Source organism: Anabrus simplex, chromosome 8 (assembly GCF_040414725.1).
Source record: "Anabrus simplex isolate iqAnaSimp1 chromosome 8, ASM4041472v1, whole genome shotgun sequence".
NCBI lineage: Eukaryota > Metazoa > Arthropoda > Insecta > Orthoptera > Tettigoniidae > Anabrus > Anabrus simplex.
The window spans coordinates 115,468,667-115,490,696 of record NC_090272.1 but is presented as its reverse complement, the minus strand read 5'-3'; the positions used below and the strand labels follow the sequence as shown (position 1 = coordinate 115,490,696).

Here is a 22,030-nt window from a genome sequence, read left to right as displayed (position 1 = left end):
TCCTCGTAGGTTGGGTACTAGATACCCCTGTGTCCTTATAATTGTGCCTTGAGAGGCAGTTTAGAGGAAAGTTTGTTGTTGCCTTTAACAGGCGTGAGAAATTGAGAGCAGGTTAGCTCTTTCTGATGTGATAGATGTGCCTCTAGGAGGCCCATATGTGTCTTTGGAGCTAACGCTCCCGGTAATGAAGGGGTTTTCTGCCCTTTGAATAGTAATTCTGTAGCTTGGTATTGTTGAGCTAAAGTTCAAAGATTGTCAGATTGGGGCTCGGACCCCAGAACTTGTAAGAACCCGAAACTCGGGCTTTTCTTGTAAATCTACTCTGGTACCTGATTTTGTTATTTCCCCTAGTGGAAACTGGTTACATTTTTCTCTAAATCTTGGACTTCTTGGTCGTGTACCTGATTTAACTTGTGGTTTTTTTGTTGTATGCTCAAAATTCTATGTCGCCATTGTTAAATATAGAAAATATAACCTTTATTGAAATTTTAGATTAATCTTTTGGCCTTGTAGTTTAGACCCATTCCAACCCGCACCTTCTTTCACGTCTGCTATTCCACGAATACCTCGTAATAATAATAATAATAATAATAATAATAATAATAATAATAATAATAATAATAATAATAAAAGCTCGGTGTTGTGCCTCAGTTCTATTAGAACAAGTCGGAAGTAATGGCGGATATTCTCAGTTAAAAGTGATAAATGTCTGAAGAATTGAAGTCAATATTCAGCCTTTCTAAGTTTCGAAACCTCTTCAGAAAACAGGCAGGTTGCACTCGTGTGGCTAGTCTGCTAACCTGCCTAATCTCCTCTCCCCTCGATACCACACTAGCTCAGCGCTCGGTGCGTAAGGCAGGAATGCGACTGTAGCACACGCGCCAGTCCGATGAGCGTTGTTTGGCCAGGCCTTCTCTAGACAGTTAACTATCAAAATAGGGAGCGTAGGGTGTCGAACATGTGGACACTATATGATCTGGAGTCCCAAACTCAAGTACATCAATATATTTCGACTGATATGTAATGGACCTGGAGTACACCCTAAGATCACAACTGGAGTCAAGCTTGATGAGCGATCGTTCTGACTTCATTCTTAGTATTTATGGAGACTTGACTGTTTTTACTTTGTTTTTGTTTTTTTGCAATTTGCTTTACGTCACACCGACACAAACAGGTCTTATGGCAACGATGGGAGAGGAAAGGGCTGGGAGTGGGAAGGAAGCGTCCGTGGCCTTAATTAAGGTACAGGCCCAGCATTTGCTTGGTGCGAAAATGGGAAATGACGAAAAACCATCTTCAGGGCTGCCGGCAGTGGGGTTCGAACCCACTATCTCCCGAATACTGGATACTGGACGCACTTAAGCGACTGCAGCTATCGAGCTCGGTTGATTGCATCTTACCAAGCGAGTTGGCTGCGTTGTTTGTGTCGTGTAGCTGTTATCCTACATTGGGGAGACACTGGTTTCGAACCCCATTTTCGGCAGCGCTAGCCTATCTCCCAAATACGGCCATTGGCGCTTACCTAGGCCTAGTTCTATCCTATCCCATCGCTACCGTAAGACCTGTAGCAGAAAGGAAAAAACTGGGTCCTGTTTGGAGTGTGGTTATTGTGTGGCTGAACTGCTAGCTTTCTGCTTCGCTGTCCGGAGTTCCATTCTCCGTCGATCCCAGGGAAAGCATGTAGTGTCAGGAAGAACGTCCAGCCTTAGCACACTGGCTAAGTCCCAGATTGAGACAGGAAGTCTTCAGCGTCCGCGGATATATCTAAAATACCCTGAAGATTATATTGCATCTTGTTGACGGAAGACCTCCAGCGGATACGGAGTAAGTGTAGTAGTTTGATGATGGCGGGTTACTAAATCATTGCAAACTGTGAGCCAAGGAAAAACTATCCTCAAATTTAGCTGTTGAACTCGAACACACGATGATGACAAATTTTATTTCTTCGCTATTTCAGGCCACTTTAGTTATTCTAACACTTGACTAACAATATTCATCCATCTCTTCATTTCGTAATCTAATATTTACCGCATCCCCTGACATTATTACAGTGCATTCCATTACTTATGTTTTACATTGATTTATTTTCACCTTTTATATTATATCTCCTCCATTGCTCCCTTAGCATTCAGCAATTTCTCCAGATCTTATGCAGACTCAGATAAAATAACAATTTAATCAGCAAATCTCAATGTTATCATAATCATCACAACCACCACCAGCACCACCACTCCTTTGAACTCTGATTCATTTTCAATATAACTTACCTCTTCGTTTTTCCATTATCGCTTTTTCTTTATTTATTGCAATGGAGCGGGGACAAACCGCAACCTTGCACCACTCCTTGCTGGATAGATACTTCTTTTTCATAGCGATCAATTCTTATCACTGCCAACTACTATATTTGTCCAGATTTTAGATAATCTTCGGTATTTGATTACGATCATCTTCATAGTATCTAATAAACACTATCAAATTATATTTAGAGATCTACTAATGTCTTGTACAGGGTCTTGCTCTTATCAACTCGACTAGGCGTAGAGTCGGTACTGATTTGCGTATTCCTACATTTTCTTCGAACTCAAGCTGATCTCTTCTGAACTCGGCTTAATATTCCCCCCCCCCCCTTAAAAAGAAAGTTAGCACAAGTATCAGAGAGCTGAAGAGCAGAACATTACAGAAGTACAATTTAAATGAAAGGTCCACGCATTTGTAGCTGCATAATCATGGAATTCACTATCTCCCAACCTACTGCTCTGCTGTGGATCTATTTCAAAGGCTACATTAATTATATTACCAGATGATGGAAAAGTATTAATGAACTTCTGCCAAGTGTATTTCATCAGAAGAATTCATAGAAATATGTTCACGAGTAAAGTGAAGAAATTCTTTCACTAAATACGAACTAAATAATGTACCGTGTGGTTTCTCATGTTAGGACCTCACAATTATTGTATTATACATTTTTATTTTATTTATTTAAAAACCTCTGTCACACTGTTCTGAATACCACTAACAGTTGACCTTTTTGCGCACTGATGTCTTGCTAACAGCGCACGACAAGGTGTGTGTGCTACCAGCCATGCTCCTATATGAATGTAAGTAAAGTAGTTATTTTATTTATTTATTTATTTTTGTATTTATTTATTGCGCACTACAGGATTTCTAAACCCAATTACAGAGGCAATGTTTTACATGTATGTATTCTTCAATGTTTTAAATGAATATCATAACCTGATTTCTGAACTATTCTAATATTATACTTACAATGAGAAAGAAACAATGTCATAACTAATCTAATTGTCCGACTCGTTGGCTGAATGGTCAGCGTACAGGCCTTCGGTTCAGAGGGTCCCGGGTTCGATTCCCGGCCGGGTCGGGGGTTTTAACCTTAATCGGTTAATTCCAGTGGCCCGGGGGCTGGGTGTTTGTACTGTCCCCAACATCCCTGCAACTCACACACCACACATAACACTATCCTCCACCACAATAACACGCAGTTACCTACACATGGCAGATGCCGCCCACCCTCACTGGAGGGTCTGCCTTACAAGGGCTGCACTCGGCTAGAAATAGCCACACGAAATTATATATATACTAATCTAATTAATTCCTTACAAGAAAGAGTACAATAAAAAACTATTTTAATATCTAAACTATTATTTTCTTCTAGTTTAAAACTTGTAATTACATTTATAGGATAGGGCTTAATGTAGAATGTTTAAAATACAATTTTTGATTCAAATCAGGATTAAAAGTCTTTTTAGAGAGTTTCACGGAGATGGTGAATTGTTGTAAAAACAGGTCTAGAGGTACACAGAACTCTAAAAAAAAATCATTTTTCTGAGCTGCATTGTTGTAGACATTGAATAGCCTGTATAGTGGAGAGTTTATGTGAGCGATTGTTCTGTTTTAATTCTGAAATGTTAAATTTTTCCTTGCATTAAAGCGGGGCACGTGAAATTTTAAGAGGCATAAAAAGTTAGGGTGATCAATGATAGAATTTACAATTTTGTATAGATACTTCATGTCGTCATTTTTGTCTGCTCACTTCCAAGCTTTCTATTTCAAAATTTAGAAGAAGTTCATTGAATGCTATATGTGGAAAATTACCGTTTTTTTAAATGTTTTTGTAATGTGGTTATACGTGAAAAGGGCAGTTTTCCGAGGCAGAAATTCACGCCAGTGTCATGCAGAGCTAACAGAAGAGTTGGTTGATAATGTTTTTGACTTCAGTCGTGGACGCGTAGCAACTGTTGACTGCCGTACAGTGCACGTTCCGTTTGAGTTGTCACTGGGCCCAAGGGGCTCTTTAGTTGTGAGCGTGGGTTGGTGACCATGGGACCCTTAGCTGAATGCTGGCATTGCTTTCACTTATTTGTGCCAGGCTCCTCACTTTCATGTAACTAGCCAACCTCCCTAGCTCAACTCTTGTTATCGAAATCGACTTTCAACGGTATTAGAGCATTCTAGATTTACAGAGTCTTTCACTTTCATCCCATTCGTGGCCCTTGCATTTCTTCAGTCAATATGTTCATTTTTCCACGTGTCGGACCCCTTCCATTATTCGTCCCTGATTTGTGTTAATAGGGGACGGTTGACAGGTTGTATTACCTCGTAAAACAATAACCACCACCAACAGTTACCACTGTCAGTGGCACTTACCGAACAGTTTCTTACTGAATGACAGGCGTTGGACTGCGCAGGGTTTATCCACACACATATGGCTTTCTTCTGAACGTCCGACTCCTTGGCTGAATGGTCAGCATTGAAGCCGTCGAGTCAGGGAGTCCTGGGTTCGAATCCCAGCCGGGGCAGGATTTTAATAGAATCTGATTCATTATTTTGGCTCGGGGACTGGGTGTTTGTAATAGTTCTAACAGGTTACTCTTCGTATTTAGGCAACACACTATACTACCAACCACCACAGACACACGCAATGGTGATTACATCCCTCCATACAGGGTTCGCGTCAGGAAGGGCATCCAGCCGTAAAACAGGGCTAAATATACATGTACGGCACCGTTTGCACCCGTGACCCTACAGGTGTTGGAAAAGCGGTAGAATAAGAAAAAGATATGGCTATTACTGAATCTTCAATGTTCCGAATGTTACGATTGTACTTGCAGATATGCAAGATTTTCACTATGTGGTTTCCACATCAGTTAACTTGTGGGGGGGGGGGGGGTGCAGAAAGGGACTCTACGAGACATGTCATTTATCTTTAGCAATTACAACCCTGTGTTCGTCCCTGGATTTCTCTTTTCTGTCACAGGGTAGTTTTGTGGACTGAGGTTTTCCTCAAGTATTTGACGTATGAGTGTAGCTACGCATGGGACACGCAAGTAAATGCGATTCTATTATAATTTCTCTTCCTATTTCTGCCGTCCCGTCACTGAAAGTTTTCAACAATCATAGGGTTACTTTTCGTAGTTTGTATGCAATTCATGAAACATTCGACGATAAAGTCAATAACACCCCGATTTTACAATCTGCGACTTTTATCGCTGGTGGTAGGCGGAAACTGTGTACAAGACAAATCCACACACTTTACATAAATTGAAAAATATCTATGACTTAATTTCTTCCGTTCCTCAAAGGGAATTTTAGAAGATAATATTGTTAATTTCACAAGCAGATGCCAGAAATGTATGATAAATGAAGGGAAGCAATTACAGCTTCTCGCTTGATAAGGCTTAGGGTAGTAAATTTACTTTTAAAATATTCAAGCGGTTAGTAGTAGTAATATGAACCAGCCGTTATATCTGGAGTGGTATCGTGAAGGAAATATCACCTAGAATCTCTCCTAATTTTGCACTACTGTTCCTTATAATGATATCCATATATGATAGAAATTCAAATTGACCACCTACCTTTTTAGCTGTGCAAATTATCTTACGTGGGTGTACTGGGAATTTATGTCATTATAAACGTTGAAATCTATTACAGCATATCAAATCACTCCTTATTATTTATCATAAGTAACGTATTACTAGACCGTAATACCTGGTACCATATTAATGCTGTAACACTTCTTTTACAGAATGAAGTGTTTTGATGCGAACTCCTGTATCCTGACGGCATTCTACTGATCTATAACATGAATTAAAATCTTAGAACGATAGTTTAATCCAACATATCCTTCATTTCGGCATTAAGGAGATTGATTTCAGGGAGACCAATTCGAATGATGGTACTGTCCAAGAAAATGAGGAGATGGGTACTTCGGATCTCGTTTTCAGACTAACAGCAATATAATGACAGGTGCAAGCGACGATAAACTCAAAATAGATGTGGTAGAGAGACGACATTGGTGTGCTCTATGACCAGCAGATGACAATCCATTTCAAATATTGATATTCTGCACTGAGGTACGCTGGGCGCTCTGTGTGGGTCAGCAAGGACGAGTGTTGAGCCATAATTCCAAATTGAAGTGACACCGTCAGGCGGTGAAAGGGTGTCATACTAGTTTATGAAAAATGCAGGAGAGATTCCTCCACTCGTATGGCCTCGTCGGTCATGATGTGTTTGATTCTATCACCGACACAACATAAAATTCTGAGATTGACGGTCAACACCTCGCGGAAGGTGAAAACCAACATTCTGATCCCTATAGCTCGACACTGCGTTTTGAGATAGATTTCCGTGTGTCGTTCAGAAAGCACACCAGTGAGGATTCTCAACCACATCCATATTATAATATCTGGACACGACTAAATTGGATTTCAAATGCGTCAACGAATCACAGCATTTTATGCATCAAAACGCATTATCAGTACCGAAAAAATGGACTTTGCGCCAGTGAACTGTCATTTGATAAAATAATTTGTGTTTGGTGCAAAAATTGTGGAGACAAACTGCATTAATTAACTTAGTTAGCAACAATAATTGCAATATATTTTTTATTGACACTCACCAAGAACGATCCACATGACGATAGCATTTCCCCCAATTGCGACCACCAGCAAAAGGGCAAATAGTAATGTCCAGGCAAGTTGCTGCCACCAGGACATCACGTGATGTGTCTGGCTGCTGTGTCGCCGTCTGCCGGGAGGTGAAGCGGTGCTCCAGGGAGGATCGGTGGAACATAAATCCGAACCGTTCAGCCAAGACGGAGAGCTGTTCAACGGGCGTAGAGACTGCGGACACTCCATGATATAGCTTACGGTAGCGTTCAAGACTGCGTGTAGCAAGCTCTCGGGATCGGGGGTGACACTGGTATCATCCACTAACGCCATGTCTTCGGAGCCAAGCATCTGGAAGATAGAAAAGCAGCAATGTATTTACCAAATGGCTAATGCATGGCAGAGTTTTAAAAATTTTGCATTGAAATGATGAAATAGTGGTCTAAAGAAACAATATATAATGTGTGTACAAATACTGAGCCTTTTAGAAGCAAAGGATGAAAATGAAAACCTACAACCTGTTTTCCAGTCTTTGACCGGGTCAGGGATGTAATGAATGAACCAGATATAGGCTATTTTTACAATGGGGTCGCCACTTCCAAGGTGATATATTAATGACTGATAAATGCTATGAAATGATAATGGAGAGTGTTGCTGGAATGAAAGATGACAGGGAAAACCGGAGTACCCGGATAAAAACCTGTCCCGCCTCCGCTTTGTCCAGCAAAAATCACACATGGAGTGACCGGGATTTGAACCACGGTATCCAGCGGTGAGAGGCCTACGCACTGCCGTCTGAGCCACGGAGGCTCTTTTAGGAGCAAAGGATATTCTTGAATAATAATAATAATAGGGTTTCTTGAGGTATCCCACTGGATATCAGGAGACAAATGTACGAAGGGGGACCAAACTTAAACGAGACGTATTTTTGAACTTCTGAATTAAAGTTACAGTATATACTTCATTTTTCTACGTAATCGCCTGCTTTATAAATGCACTCATCCCAGTACGTTAGGAGATTCTTGATGCCCTCATCGTAAATAGGGGTGGGGTCGTGTCACGAGCTATTTGCCCACGAAGTCTTCCACGGCTGCGTCGTCCTCAAACCGTTTGCTTTGAGCGATTGAAAGACATGGGTCCATCCTATTTCTTTTAGTTTTTGGTGAATTAGGGCTGTAGTATGGGGGAGGACATTGACGTGAAGGAGAATAACTACTCCTATTGGTTGGTCGCGTCGTTTGCGGCGAAAAGCAAGTATAACCTCACTCAAGAGGTCACAGGAATATGTTGCATTGATGATGCGACGCCCGTGTAAATAATCAACATAAAATACGCAACGCCAGTAAAGGAAACACAGTTGAAAGCACCTTCCACCTGACAGTCGAGTCTTGGCTTTCACTGGAGTTGCTTTGCCCTTTCTTCGCCACTCGTTGCTGGCTTCTTTGACGTGGGCGTGTAGTGGTGTACCAATGCTTCATCACAAGTGACGATGGGATTTTTTTAAAATACACCCATTCATCTGCAAATCTTGCGGAGTGCCTTTCACTAACCTGCAGACGCTTCAACTTCCGTTCTTCAGTCAAGCGTCGAGGGAGCCACCAGGAGCACAATTTACGATAGCCTAGCTGCTATATGTTAATCCGATTAAGAAGCAATTGGGGAAACCGTAAAACGTTGGTTGCCTTCAATCAGATCACAAATGGCTTTAATGTCTTCCTCCGCAATGTTTGTCCGGGGAGGACAATCATGGCTAACATTTTCAACCCGTTCGCGACCTGTCTTGAACTCCTTATGCCAAGCAAACAAACGAGGCGTTGAAAGTGTTTGATCACTTAAATGTGCTTTCGATCTCCGCAAACTTTATACTAGTGTTTTGCGCAGTCCTGCTGAGACATCGTGAACATAACTAACGTATGGGTCAGCGAAGGCCAACCACCCATCATCCACATTCTTGGCATCCCCACCCATACCTAGACGAAGTCGCCGTTCACTCTCTTCAACATCACGCGCTCAGAGCACAAAGTAAAGTTTAAATTTGATCTACCCTCGTAATTCCAGCAGGCTAAGGCATCTGCTCATTTCAGTTACGATGAACAAACAATTTTTTACGAGAGGTTCCATACGCTTTGAACGCTCATGAGGGGCCGGTTCATTGGCCAACATTGTCACCCAGTCCCTTGCAACTCGATGTTTATGTATGAGTACATACAAAGGCATTGATATACAAGAAGCCCATGTCCACTTACAAATACCTAGAGGCAGGTACGTGAGTTCCACGATAAAAAACATGACGTGCCCTTATATGTAAAACAGTCTGTGGTCTAGTGGACATCTTCTCTGCCTGGTAGCAAACTGACAACATTTACATCATGCAGCATGCAATGCCTCACTGGGAACACACTATCCCTATGTCTTAAGTTACCTCCTAGAAGCAAACCACCTCAAAATACGATATGTATTTTAGAAACAACCCCTATATTGTCATACGACCAAAATAATTGAATAAAAACGCTGGCAGTACACTATTCGAGAGGTGGGCCTTTACTACTTATGAGCTCCCTGTCACACAGGTGTGAAACGCTGGTTAGTTTACGGCTGAAGAAACCTTGAATACTTTAATGTTCTAGTGACCTGTAGCTCAGATCCTTTCCAATGGAACAAATATGACTTAGGCCACCGTAGCTCAATCAGTCGAGAATCCGACGTGTAACCGTAAGGTTTCGGTTTATGTTCCAACTAGTGTTCATTTTTCCACTTTTGTTCTATTCTGTATATCTATTTGGCGTGGAATATGTGATTTTATTCTTCTTATTCTCCTCCTTCTTCTTCTCCTACTCCTCCTCCTCATCCTCCTTTCCACAGAAGGCTGACAACTTTCATTAACTATTATATTCCAGCTTTGGGCTTTCGTGTTGCAGATATAGAGTCACTGTCGGAGATTCCACACAGGATAATCTCCGACTACGTCCACGTTTCCCCTCTACCTTGTCTTTCATTATCGGTTGTATCAGTTTCTCTTTATTATGTCGGAATATTTGACCGACATAGGCTGTTGAGCATTTTCGAAGGCAGGGGCTTTGTTTGTTTTCCAAGCGTCGGACTCGTTATCAACATTTTATTCATTAGACTCTGAAAACGTCAATAGTATGCAGATATTGAAAGTCATGTAGGAATTGTCAATATTCAGACCTTGCACCTTAAATAGTATTGCAGAACGTTTCTTTTTTATGAAAATTAATTCACTTTATACAAATCGATCAAAATGCATCCGTCCAGCAATTTCCTGAAAAAGATGCGTATTCATGATCAAGTGTTCCACTGCCCCAAATCCAGCGTATGTGGAATTGTTTACGCTCTTTTAGCAGTCAATTACGTTGCCAACTGAACTCACCTTTTGTACGGCATTTCACGGCACTTCATATTTTTCTCTGCCTCACTTGCTTCATTATTGTACTCAGCCACGTTACGTACACAGTAGACATGAATGGTCGAGCTAAACATGAGAACGAATCAGGAGATATAAAACCTGTTGGAATTATACTTTTCTACATTTTTGGTTGCAACAAAAATGTACAGTTTTATATACAATTGACACTACCCGTTCGGTTCGCTACGTGTATAATTCGTAGTAGTCAATTTTAAGGAAATAACACAACGATGACAATGAAATTGCGTATGGCTTTTAGTGCCGGGAGTGTCCGAGGATATGTTCGGCTCGCCAGGTGCAGGTGTTTTTATTTGACACCCGTAGGCGACCTGCGCTTAGTGATGAGGACGAAATGATGATGAAGGCGACACTTACACCCAGCCCCCGTGCCAGCGAAATTAACCAATGATGGTTAAAATTCCCTTCCCTGCCGGGAATAGAAACCGGAACCCCTGTGACCAAAGGCCAGCACATTAACCATTTAGCCATGGATGCGAACAGCACAACGATAAATGATTATTACCAATCTAATGCATAGTGTAACATAATAAAGTAAACAGGTGAAACATTTTTTTTTCTTTGCTATTTGCTTTACGACGCACCGACACAGATATGTCTTATGGCGACGATGGGGTAGGGAAGGCCTAGGAATTGGAAGGAATCGGCCGTGGCCTTAATTAAGGTACAGACCCGGCATTTGCCTGGTGTGAAAATTGGAATCCACGGAAAACCATCTTCAGGGCTGCCGACAGGTGAAACTAGTTCACGCCGTTTTAAAATTAAAAGTTCAAAACACACTCTACAAGGCCAATACATTATTTCTGTTATAGATATTTATTTCACATTTGGTTTAATTTGTGTATCTACGGGGTGTTTTTGTACCAAACGTCGGGTGTTGAGTTCTGGGATCAAAACAAGGAAAAATCTCCCGATGAACATGTCGCCGCGCCTGGAAAAACCGGTATGTGATAATGTTGTGTTAGAAATACTGACCCGCAGCACATACCATATCAAGAGCGAGAATTCTGTGGCATAACTCGCGTAACATTAGACAGCAGAACCTTTCCGGCCAGAGTTCTAAGCTGAAATATTTCACATAGTGATTTTCGCAGGCGCATCGATGGTATGTCCTACAATGCATTGGTACTGAGGTATTATTGAACATACTGCAAATTTTGTCGTCCGTCTTTATAATAACAGAGGTCACATTTAGAAGAGGTGGCATGATAAATTTGCATAAGTACGCACACGTGGGCAGTTGATATTCCCCATGCTACTGTTGTAGCTAATTATTTACACCTTTGTACGTAACATGTGATGTAGCATTACCCTCGATCAACTGATCGACCCATACATGCTACCCCGATGGCAGAATGGACTAGCGAATCTGACCTCCTTGAGGGACACACTGCTGGTACTACTGCAACATGTACCCCTAGCAGTTCACCATGCCATCTGTGTCATGCATGATGAGGCTCCAGTGTACTTCAGTTTGTATGTATGCCCGTTTTGGGATGACTTCCCACGACGGTGGGTCGGGTTCGAGTCCAATGCATTGGCCTGCCCGGTCTCCTGACCTTAATCCACTGAACCTTTATACGTTCGGACACATAAAATGTGTAGTGTACGTTACTCCAGATCATGATGTCAAAGATCTAGAGTAGCAAAATAATAATGCTTGTGGAGCTGTTCGATAGGACCTAGGTTTCCTAGAGTGGCTTCACACACCTTGCGTATATCCTGTGGTGTGGCCGATGTACGTGTAACTTTGCCCCATGCAACTCAGCAAGAATGCATTGTAGGACATATGTTCAGAGGGAAATTTGTGGTTCGAACCCCAGAGTCGGCAGCCCTGAAGATGGTTTTCTGTATTTTCCAAATTTCCACACCAGGCATATGTTGGGGCTGTACCTTAATTAAGGCCACGGCAGCTTCTTTCCCACTCCTAACCTTTCCCTTTCCCATTGTCACCACAAAACCTACCTGTGTCTGTGTGACGTAAAGCAAATTTTAATTTTAAAAATGTACGTTTGTTCTTGTCCTGATCCCAGAAATCATCCCCGACGTCTGGGAAAAATGTTTACATACACTCTGTATACACACGTTTTGTTTTGAACAACATAATTTCAATTACTTTAGAACATTGGAAGAAATATTTCCAACTTATTCAAGCAACGCTTACGTGTGCGTGCTTAAGTTATGCTGTTTTGCTTTTGAATGGTAATTTGGAACACTCCTGCTCGGCCTTCTTCAGGAAATTAAGAACTTTTATTTTGATGTGACAACGTTTCACTCTGCAGCATGCACAGTAAGTTGGTGTTACAATAATCAGCCTGTCTATCACAAGCGATGCGTTCGATATTTTAATATCGCTGGTAACTCAAGCTTCAGCTGAATGTCACAATAATAAATTTAACGCAGTGATGCAACCTGTCCCCGTGAGGCATCGTGTTCTGAAAACTCGATTACGCTCACTCTGTGCAATTTGGATCACTGTAGCGAGTGAAGGCGACAACTGATTTAAAATATTCTGGTCCAGCTTTGTTCGCAAGTAGATAGGCTAACAAATGCCAGTGACATTGAGAATATAAGTATAGCTTGTGAAAAAGTGACTAATCTTCGACTATCTAACCGTCTAAATAGCAATTTCGATTGCTCGTATAGGCTCATTAGAATGCTTATTTCTACGCCAGAGATGATGGTACCGCAAATATCGCCCTATAATCCTTGGGGATAAAGTAATGTTGGTCAAAAATATGAAAATGACTTAATTTTATTCATATATAAAGTCGTTCTGAATGTGAAATCCAACCCAGTGTGCATCACACACTATAACAACATAACAGTGATTATGGTGAACTTCCAACAATTATGCCGGCCCCACGGTGTAGCTTTAGCGCGCCTCTGTCTTACCCGGAGGCCCCCGGTGTGATTCCCGGCCATAAAAAGCATTTTTACCCGGATCTGAGGGCTGGTTCGAGGTCCACTCAGCCTACGTGGTTACAATTGAGGAGCTGTCTGACGGTGATATGGCGGCTCCGATCCTGGAAACCAGAAATAACGGCCAAGATGATTCATCGTGCTGACCACAAGACACCTCATAATCTGCAGGCCTTTGGGCTAAGCATCGGTCGCTTCGTACGCCATGGCCCTTCGCGGCTGTTGCGCCATGTGTTTGGTTTGGTTTTAGGACAATTATGGTAGAATTTACGTGGTGTAGAACATTTTCTAAATTGTGAAATGTATTGAAAGATAATTATGCTCGGACTACCAAAGTAGCACCAACCGTGTCCCTAGGTGACCAGTCAGACATTTCGTAATAAATAATTTTGCTAGCGTCTTTACGTCGCATGGACACAGATAGGTCTTTTGCCGACGATGGGATAGGAAAGCCCTGGGAGTTGGAAGGACGAGGCCGTGGCCTTAATTAAGGTGCAGCCCCAGCATTTGCCTGGTGTAAAAAATGGGAAACCACGGAAATCCATCTTCAGGGCTGCCGACAGTGCGATTCGAACCCACTATCTCCCGGATGCAAGCTCACAGCCGCGCGCCTCTAACCGCACTGCCAACTCGCCCGGTGCAATAAATAATATCTGCCGTAAAAGTAAAACCAGTTTAAATGAATTTCAATTTATTTATTTATTTATTTATTTATTTATTTATTTATTTATTTATTTATTTATTTATTTATTTATTTATTTATTATACATTGCGTTTCACAGAGGTTGCCTCCAATTACAAAAGGCAGTACGTAGTACATACATGGAGCATTTAAGAACAAAACGGTTAAACAGGTTAGAAAGTTTGAAGAAAAAAGAAAAGGCAACAGAACAAGACAAACGAAATTGTCTGTCTCGCTAACAAAGCATTTTCGTGTACAACTCCAATTCATTTTTAAACTATAATAAGTGCATTAATTAATATTCTGAGTGAAAAAGAACTTTGGTAGCAGGAGATACTCTATTCTTAAGACATAATTTACAATGAAGTGATGTACAGTATATAGCAATATACGAGGGTCGAGTCGTAAGTCATGGCAACTACTTTTTTCTCGCGAACAGGAGACAACACGGAAAATCTAAGATATTCATATGGAAATATAGTTCATGTACTTATGCATAGTGCCTGAAGACAAATTCTGACTTCAGGAGATTCTCGTAGGAAAGTGACAGAACACAGGCCACTGGTAAACATTGTTTCATTATGCTATAGGCAGCAAATATACAAGACTACGTATAAAGGACAGGTCCCCACTGGTTACAGACCTTCGAAATAATCACCCAAGGTTTCCACTGTGCGTTGCCAGCGGTGGGGCAGGCACTGAATACCACTCGCTGCATGTGAATTGCTAACGTGTGACACCTCTCTCCGAAATGCTGTTACGATGTCCTTTTTGTTAGCAAATCGTTGTCCACCTAATGCTTCCCGCAGCTCTGCATGACATTGGCGTGTATTTCTGCCGCGGAGAACTGCTATTTTAATATATGATCGTTGCTCCTTCTTGTTGACTTCAATTTTGTGACGCTCTCACTCACACACTGAACTTGGGGTCGTGCTTAGACCCACACAGTTGTTAATATACACCATCTAGTGGCATCATATGCAAGTACATACCGTACGTTTCCAAATGCATATCTTAAATTTTCCGTGTTGTCTCCTGTTCGCGAGGAAAGAAATAGTTGCCATGACTTATGACTCGATCCACGTATTGGGAATATTTATTAACGACAACTTAATACTAACAATAGAGCAACTTCACAAATCAGATATTTGTAAACTAATGTGAGACAGAAATTCGCAAATTAGCATTGGAAAATCAACATTATTAACACTCAAGGCTATTTTATTAAACTGTTCATATATTCTAACCAATGGCGAATTTCTTTCACTAACGGACTATGTCAGATAGGTTTCCCGGTATTGATTTCGGAAAATTATCAGAATCATTTTTAGTTTCAACTGATTTTTAGACGTCAGCCTGGTTAGTAATCAAACCGTTCAACTTCTCTGTCTTATTCCTGTATAGTATCATAGGAGAATTTGTTCAATACTTATCAAAACGTAACAAAATGTGTTACTGTTACCATCTTCTCATTTAAAAGAAATTATTACACGTAACAATACACTCACCACTGTTCTGAATAATGTGTTATCCCTAGCTGTGTTCGTCTCCTTCGCTGAATAGTCAGCGTCAAGGTCTTCGGTTCATAGCTTTACGGGTTCGATGAATCAGGGATTCGGTGTTATTGCCATCATACAAAACAGACCACACCACCAACCACTACAGAACAACGCAATAGCGAATATATCCCTTTAAATATAATCTGGGCGCCAGGGAGGGCATCGAGCAGGAAAACAGGGTCACAACCTTATGTATGACATAGTTCGCACCTGTGTCCCGACCAGGGTGTGGTAAAAGCAGTAGAAGAATTATTCGTGACTGTAAGGATGAGTAAAGGAACGCGTTGTAATCATTTTAAAATATCAAAGCTATATTAACAAGAATGCTGATGACAGTATTTATTATTATTAATCACAATAGTCGTATCAACACACTTTATTACGAACCTGTCCGACTCGTTGGCTGAATGGTCAGCGTACTGGCCTTCGGCTCAGAGGGTCCCGGGTTCGATTCCCGGCCGGGTCGGAGATTTTAACCTTCCTTGGTTCATTCCAGTGGCCCGGGGACTGGGTGTTTGTGCTGTCCCCAACATCCCTGCAACTCACACACCACATATAACACTATCCTCCACCAAAACAACACGCAGTTACCTATACATGGCAGATGCCGCCCACCCTCATCGGAGGGTCTGCCTTACAAGGGCTGCACTTGGCTAAAAATAGCCACACGAAATTATTATATTACGAACCTTAAATCAAAGATGTCCGTCTCTGTGGTGTAGTGGTTAGTGTGATTAGCTGCCACCCCCAGAAGCCACGAAATTTGAAAAGTGGTACGAGGGCTGGAACGGGTTCCACTCAGCCTCGGGAGGTCAACTGAGTAGAGGGGGGCTCGACTCCCTCCTCAGCCATCCTAGAAGTGGTTTTCCGTGGTTTCGCACTTCTCATCCAGGCAAATGCCGGGATGGTACCTAACTTAAGGCTACGGCCGCTTCCTTCTCTTCCTTGTCTATCCTTTCCAAACACCCCATCCCCCATAAGGCCCCTGTTCAGCATAGGAGGTGAGGCCGCCTGGGCGAGGTACTGGCCATCCTCCCCAGTTGTATCCCCGACCCAGATTCTGAAGCTCCAGGACACTGCTCTTGAGGCGGTAGAGGTGGGATCCCTCGCCGAGTACGAGGGAAAACCGACCCTGGAGGGTAACAGATTACGAACGAACGAAATCAAAGATACAAAGAATATTTCAAGGCATTACTCAGCTTTTTCAGAACACATTTATAATAATAATCACAACTTTCTAAGGATCGAAAAGGATATCAAATTAAATTTCAACACTAATTACAGATTTGAGTTAAGAACCCACGAAAACAGAGATATTATTGGCACAGATAAAGGAACCCAATAAAATTGTAAATGAAACAGTGCTAGTAACATATTATTCACAACTTTGAGGTGACGTAATGTAACGCGCCTCCAGCTCACTCCGCACTTAAAGCTGGACGTCTGTTCAATACTCGACCAACTCCCTTAATATAGGAACAGCCAGCCTTTCCTGTGATATATCACACCTTATATAATAACACTGTAAGATTTATAATTATGTATTATATTCACACATTTACATTTGTTCTTTCTTTTTCTTTATCTTACAGTTGATCTCAACTGTGCTCCATTTTAACTCATCTTTAATTTCTTTCAACGACTCACTCATGTGGACTTAAATGTTGTAAATAGTTTTAACATTGATGATGTACCTTAGAGTCAGAAAACTAGTTCGCCCTGGGACGCGCTACAAGACGGTTCACTCCGGATAGCCTCTCGAGTTTAATAAATATAGAATTCTAGTCAAGTGGTGCTGTGTGTAGATTTCTTATTGACTGTGCCCTAATGCTTTTTTACTAATGTGCGACAACTCACGTAAAACAATCTGTGAATTAAATGGATGAAAACTATTAACGTTATAAGTGATTTTTAAAAAAATGTGTAAAGTGCAGGATGTAACTCTGGGAGCATGTATCCTTTCGCCAGCAAAGAGATACAGTACAAGTAATAGCGGTAATATTCTGCGCTCTAGTGATGCGTAGTATAACTACAAATAGCATGCTTTATATGAGTGTTAAGATATTTAAATGCCTTTATCTCTAAATGATTAAAATGCTACTTATACCGTTATTGTTTTCATCCATGCAATTATGGCAACAAAATTATACAGCAAAACACCTTGAAATGTCTTTTTGAGAGAGGAAACAGGCCGACAGCGTGGGAAGTTCACAACTGGATACTGACTTTCTTGAAGCTGACACAACACCAGATGGAGAATATCCGACTAGACAACCTCAAAACTGCAGCAAATACGATACTGAAAACAGTGCGAGTGTTAAATATACCCCCAGAAGTGCCAACTGATTCCATCAATATGTGAAGGTTATTGATCTTAGGCAATGGTGATGATGATGCTTGTTGTTTTGAAGGGCCTAACGTCTAGGTCATCGGCCCCTGATGGTACGAAACGAAATGACAAATTAAAAGTTTTAAATCATCCACTGACCAAAATAAAAAAAGGCATGGAGAATGAATGGATGGATATGAATTTAAAACAATCAGTGGATCCTACCCAAAAGCTACCATAACAAATAGTATTACTGACCAAGAGACCACTTCTAAAGCTCAATCCTGAATCGAGGATGCTTGTTGTCTAAAGGGGTCCAAAATACAGGTCAACGGCCCCGCATAATGGTACTTATCGCTAGTAAAGGAGAACCATGGTATTTGTCTTGTTGGGGTACTAATCAAGAGTAGCGTAGACTCACGATGTTCCACACATGATGGTACTACTCCCAAGTATTGGACGTCGTACAGGTAACGCAGACCTATGGTGTTTCTCACATAATGGCGCCACGCATAGGCAACGCAAACCGATGATGTTCCTCACCTAGGTGTACTAATCACGGGCGCCGGTATTCCCGTGGTGTTCCTCATTTAGTGGGTGCTAAGCACATTCAACGCAGACCCACGGTGTTGTTCATATAGTGGTACTAATCACAGGCAACACCCAGACCAGTGGTGTTGCTCACAAGGGTACAACACACGGGCAGTGGAAACCCACAGTGACCTACTCTCTGCTGCTACTAATCACAAACCTATTTCGTACCTAATATAGTGGTACTACTCGCAAGTACAGGCAACCCATGGTGTTCCCCGCGTGATGGTACTAATGAAAAGTACTTTAATGGTTCTAATACAATCACCCCTTGGTCGCCCCTTTTAGTCACCTCTCATGACAGGAAGGGGATACCGTGGGCAAGCAGACTGGTCGGCTCAATATCCCTTTAAGGGTTAAAAATGGCATTCGCGCACTTGCGTTTTTTCATCGAAAGCTTCTGTTCGCAGATAATGTATATACGATGGACAAATTAAGACTTGCTTAGCATGCAATTCCTCGAACTATTTTCGTCCCGACTCTCCATTACGCTAGCAGCGTATATTAGAGGCGCGCTATATATGCCCCTGTTAGTAACAACATGGGAGTATCCGATACCAGCGAAACGGAGATCAACTCGATTAGTAAACAAACAGCACAGTAGTCTCCTGTTGTTACTCAGTCCGAGTATGATAGGGAAGCAGGCAGTAACACAGATAGTAGCTGTAATCAAGCCTCTCAGCTTGACTAGCAGAACCTGTCGGTGCACCTGCCGAAGCGAGTAAGGCAGAAGAACACATGGACGTAGTAAACAAACTAGTGTTAACTGTCAGTTCATAGAATATGGCTAATGCACCTGCAGGGGCCCAACTTGCTTTAGATTCAAATGACAGTTCAGACTCCAATACCATCTCAGTAGGAGAAACATTCAACCCTTGACAAGGCCAGAAGCTGTGAGAAGGAAAGTACTTTATCTTCATCTGATATGGATAGGTCTGTAAATAATGACCAGAATCCTCCCACTCTCGAATCGTGGAACAGTCAAGTAGACCGAAAGGAAGAAGAATTACGGAGGGAGGTTCCAGTAGCATAAATATCGCATGAAATAACAAAATGTAACCCCGGTCAGCAAAATGAAGGCAAGCTAGCTAGTAAACAACGAAACCATCCGTATAAGACAGGGGCGAGTAAGCAAGGATTACCTCCCCCGTCTACGAAGAAATAGTTTGATGGAATATCGATATGTGGACTGCATTCTATTTTCCTCTCTGTTGTAGTGACATGACCATAAAGTTAGTAAATGAAACACTAGAGGTAGCACTGGCGCCACCGTCTACGAGAGAATCACTGTAACGAGCGGAGCATGTTGAAATCGCAGCTGTTTGGCCAAAAGCTCACTCCGCTGTACTCATCAATGTAAACTGGGGACTTTTAAAACTGTGTGGATATAGATAAGGTTTAAAATTCTTACATGTAAATATTCTCAGATACTACAGTATACTTGAGATGATTCTCTTCCAAAAAGCATGAATACAGGCCTAAATGTGCGATAAAAGAGGACGGTGTTCAGGTGCAGTTAAGAAACACAAAATCAATTTACTATTCATATTAAGTCTTCTAACAACATACGTTTAGAAGGAGGGCACGTATATTTCGCTATATTAGTTGCAATGACCAGGAATTAGGTATAATTCTGCCCCACGACCGAAAATGTCCTCTCTCGTACGAAGCGGACAGCGAGTTTTTAGGCCTAAAACGTTGGCGAGATTTTGGGGTAAAGTAGATAAATTATCATCATCGCCGGCTTAGACCCTACCTTTCTGAGCCCAAGTTGGCAGGTTAGAGCCTGACTCAGTCCGGTGGTACTTGAAGGTGCTCAAATATGTCAGCATCTTGTAGATAGATTTACCGGCACATGAAAGGACTCCCGGGGGGAAAATATTCCGACACCTCAGCGTCTCCGGAAACCGTGGAAGTACTTAGTGGGATGTAAGGCCAACATCATCATTATCGTTATCATTATCATTATCATTATTATTATTGTGGATGTTTCCTAAACGTGATTACATGTGGAACTATGACACTCGGTTGTGGTTTCAGTCTATTATGGAGTTTTTATTTAGCTTTTCCGGAAATGTATGATTTGCTTTAAGATTTTAACTTGTAAAATGATTCCCGTTAATGGAAAGGGAGAGTAGTAAATTATGATTGAAGATTTTTTTCTTTTTTTGCTATTTGTTTTACGTCGCACCGACACAGATAGGTCTTATGGCGACGATGGGACGGGATAGGGCTGGAAGTGAGAAGGAAGCGGCCGTGGCCTTATTTAAGGTACAACCCCAGCATTTGCCTGGTGTGAAAATGGAAAACCACGGAAAACCATCTTCAGGGCTGCCGACAGTGGGATTCGAGCCCACTATCTCCCGAATACTGGATACTGACCGCACTTAAGCGACTACAGCTATCGAGCTCGGTTATGATTGAAGAAAACTGAAAAAAATACATTGTTTTTCTTTTTTTTACAATTTGCTTTACATCGCACCGACACAGATAGGCCTTATGGCGATGATAGGATAGGAAAGGACTAGGAGTGGGAAGGAATCACCCGTGGGCTTAATTAAGTTACAGCCCCAGCATTTGCCTGGTGTGAAAATGGGAAACCATGGAAAACCATCTTCGGAGCTGCAGAAAGTGTGGTTTGAACCCACTATTTCCCTAAAGCAAGTTTACAGTTGCATGGCCCTAACCGCACAGCCAACTCGGTCGGCCAATAATTTATTATGTTTGTATATAGTCCTATGTGACATTTAAAGGAATAATAATATTGACGAAAGTAAAGGACTCAGATGTTCACACGGTGTTGCACATCTAGTCTCTAAATTGTCAAATCTGGTAAGGTATGAATGTGGACTGCTACACGTATTGCACGAAGGGAGAGTAAAAAAACTGTATGTACAGAAAATATATTCAATAGCTGTTAATACTGTATCCTAAATACACTCAAAAAGTGAAAAATGGAGCACAATTCCAGACTATCATGCACATCTTTTCTTACGGCATTTTCTTTCTTTTTTGTACCAATTTGCTTTATGTCACACCGACACAGATAGGTCTTACGGCGACTATTTGACAGGAAACGGCTAGGAGTGGGGAAAAAAATACTTTGGCCTTAATTAAGGTACAGCCCCAGCATTTCCCTGGTGTAAAATTTCGAAACCATCTTCAGGGCTGCAGACAGTGGGGTTCAAACCAACTATCTCTTAATGCAAGCTGACAGCTACGTGACCTAAAGCCTGTAGCCACTCGCTCGGTATCATGCACATGGCCATTCAGTGAAAGGAAAATGCCATCCCTTATATTTCCTAAAACATTAATTTCAGTCTTCAAAGTTAAGATCCAAAGATTCTCATTAACGCCGACAAGGGAATCAGTCGCGAAGTCAGCCCAAGTAGGCCAATTCACATGACAATAAGTGTCACGGAAAGTATTATTTTATACGCACGGAAATGAATTTCAAGGAAAATGCCTGTGAAATAATACGCCACTGCCCTTTATGAACCTACATATGCAGCCACAAGCTGCACCGGAGACTGGTATTAACCTTCAGAGTAGTATATAGTTCAGTTTATCGGGAAGCTGCAGAAGTGACAGTGCCAA

The 22,030-nt window shown here is 41.7% G+C and overlaps 1 protein-coding gene across 1 annotated transcript in view; it reads right to left on the bottom strand.

Moving 5' to 3' along the window:
• LOC136879328 (tachykinin-like peptides receptor 86C) overlaps window positions 1-22,030 on the bottom strand; it is a 1,256,628-nt gene that overhangs the window by 1,163,212 nt on the left and 71,386 nt on the right. Inside the window, exon 2 of the mRNA XM_068229069.1 lies at window positions 6,917-7,256. Within this exon, the coding sequence (XP_068085170.1) occupies window positions 6,917-7,256 (340 nt within the window). The remainder of the gene's footprint in view (window positions 1-6,916; window positions 7,257-22,030) is intronic.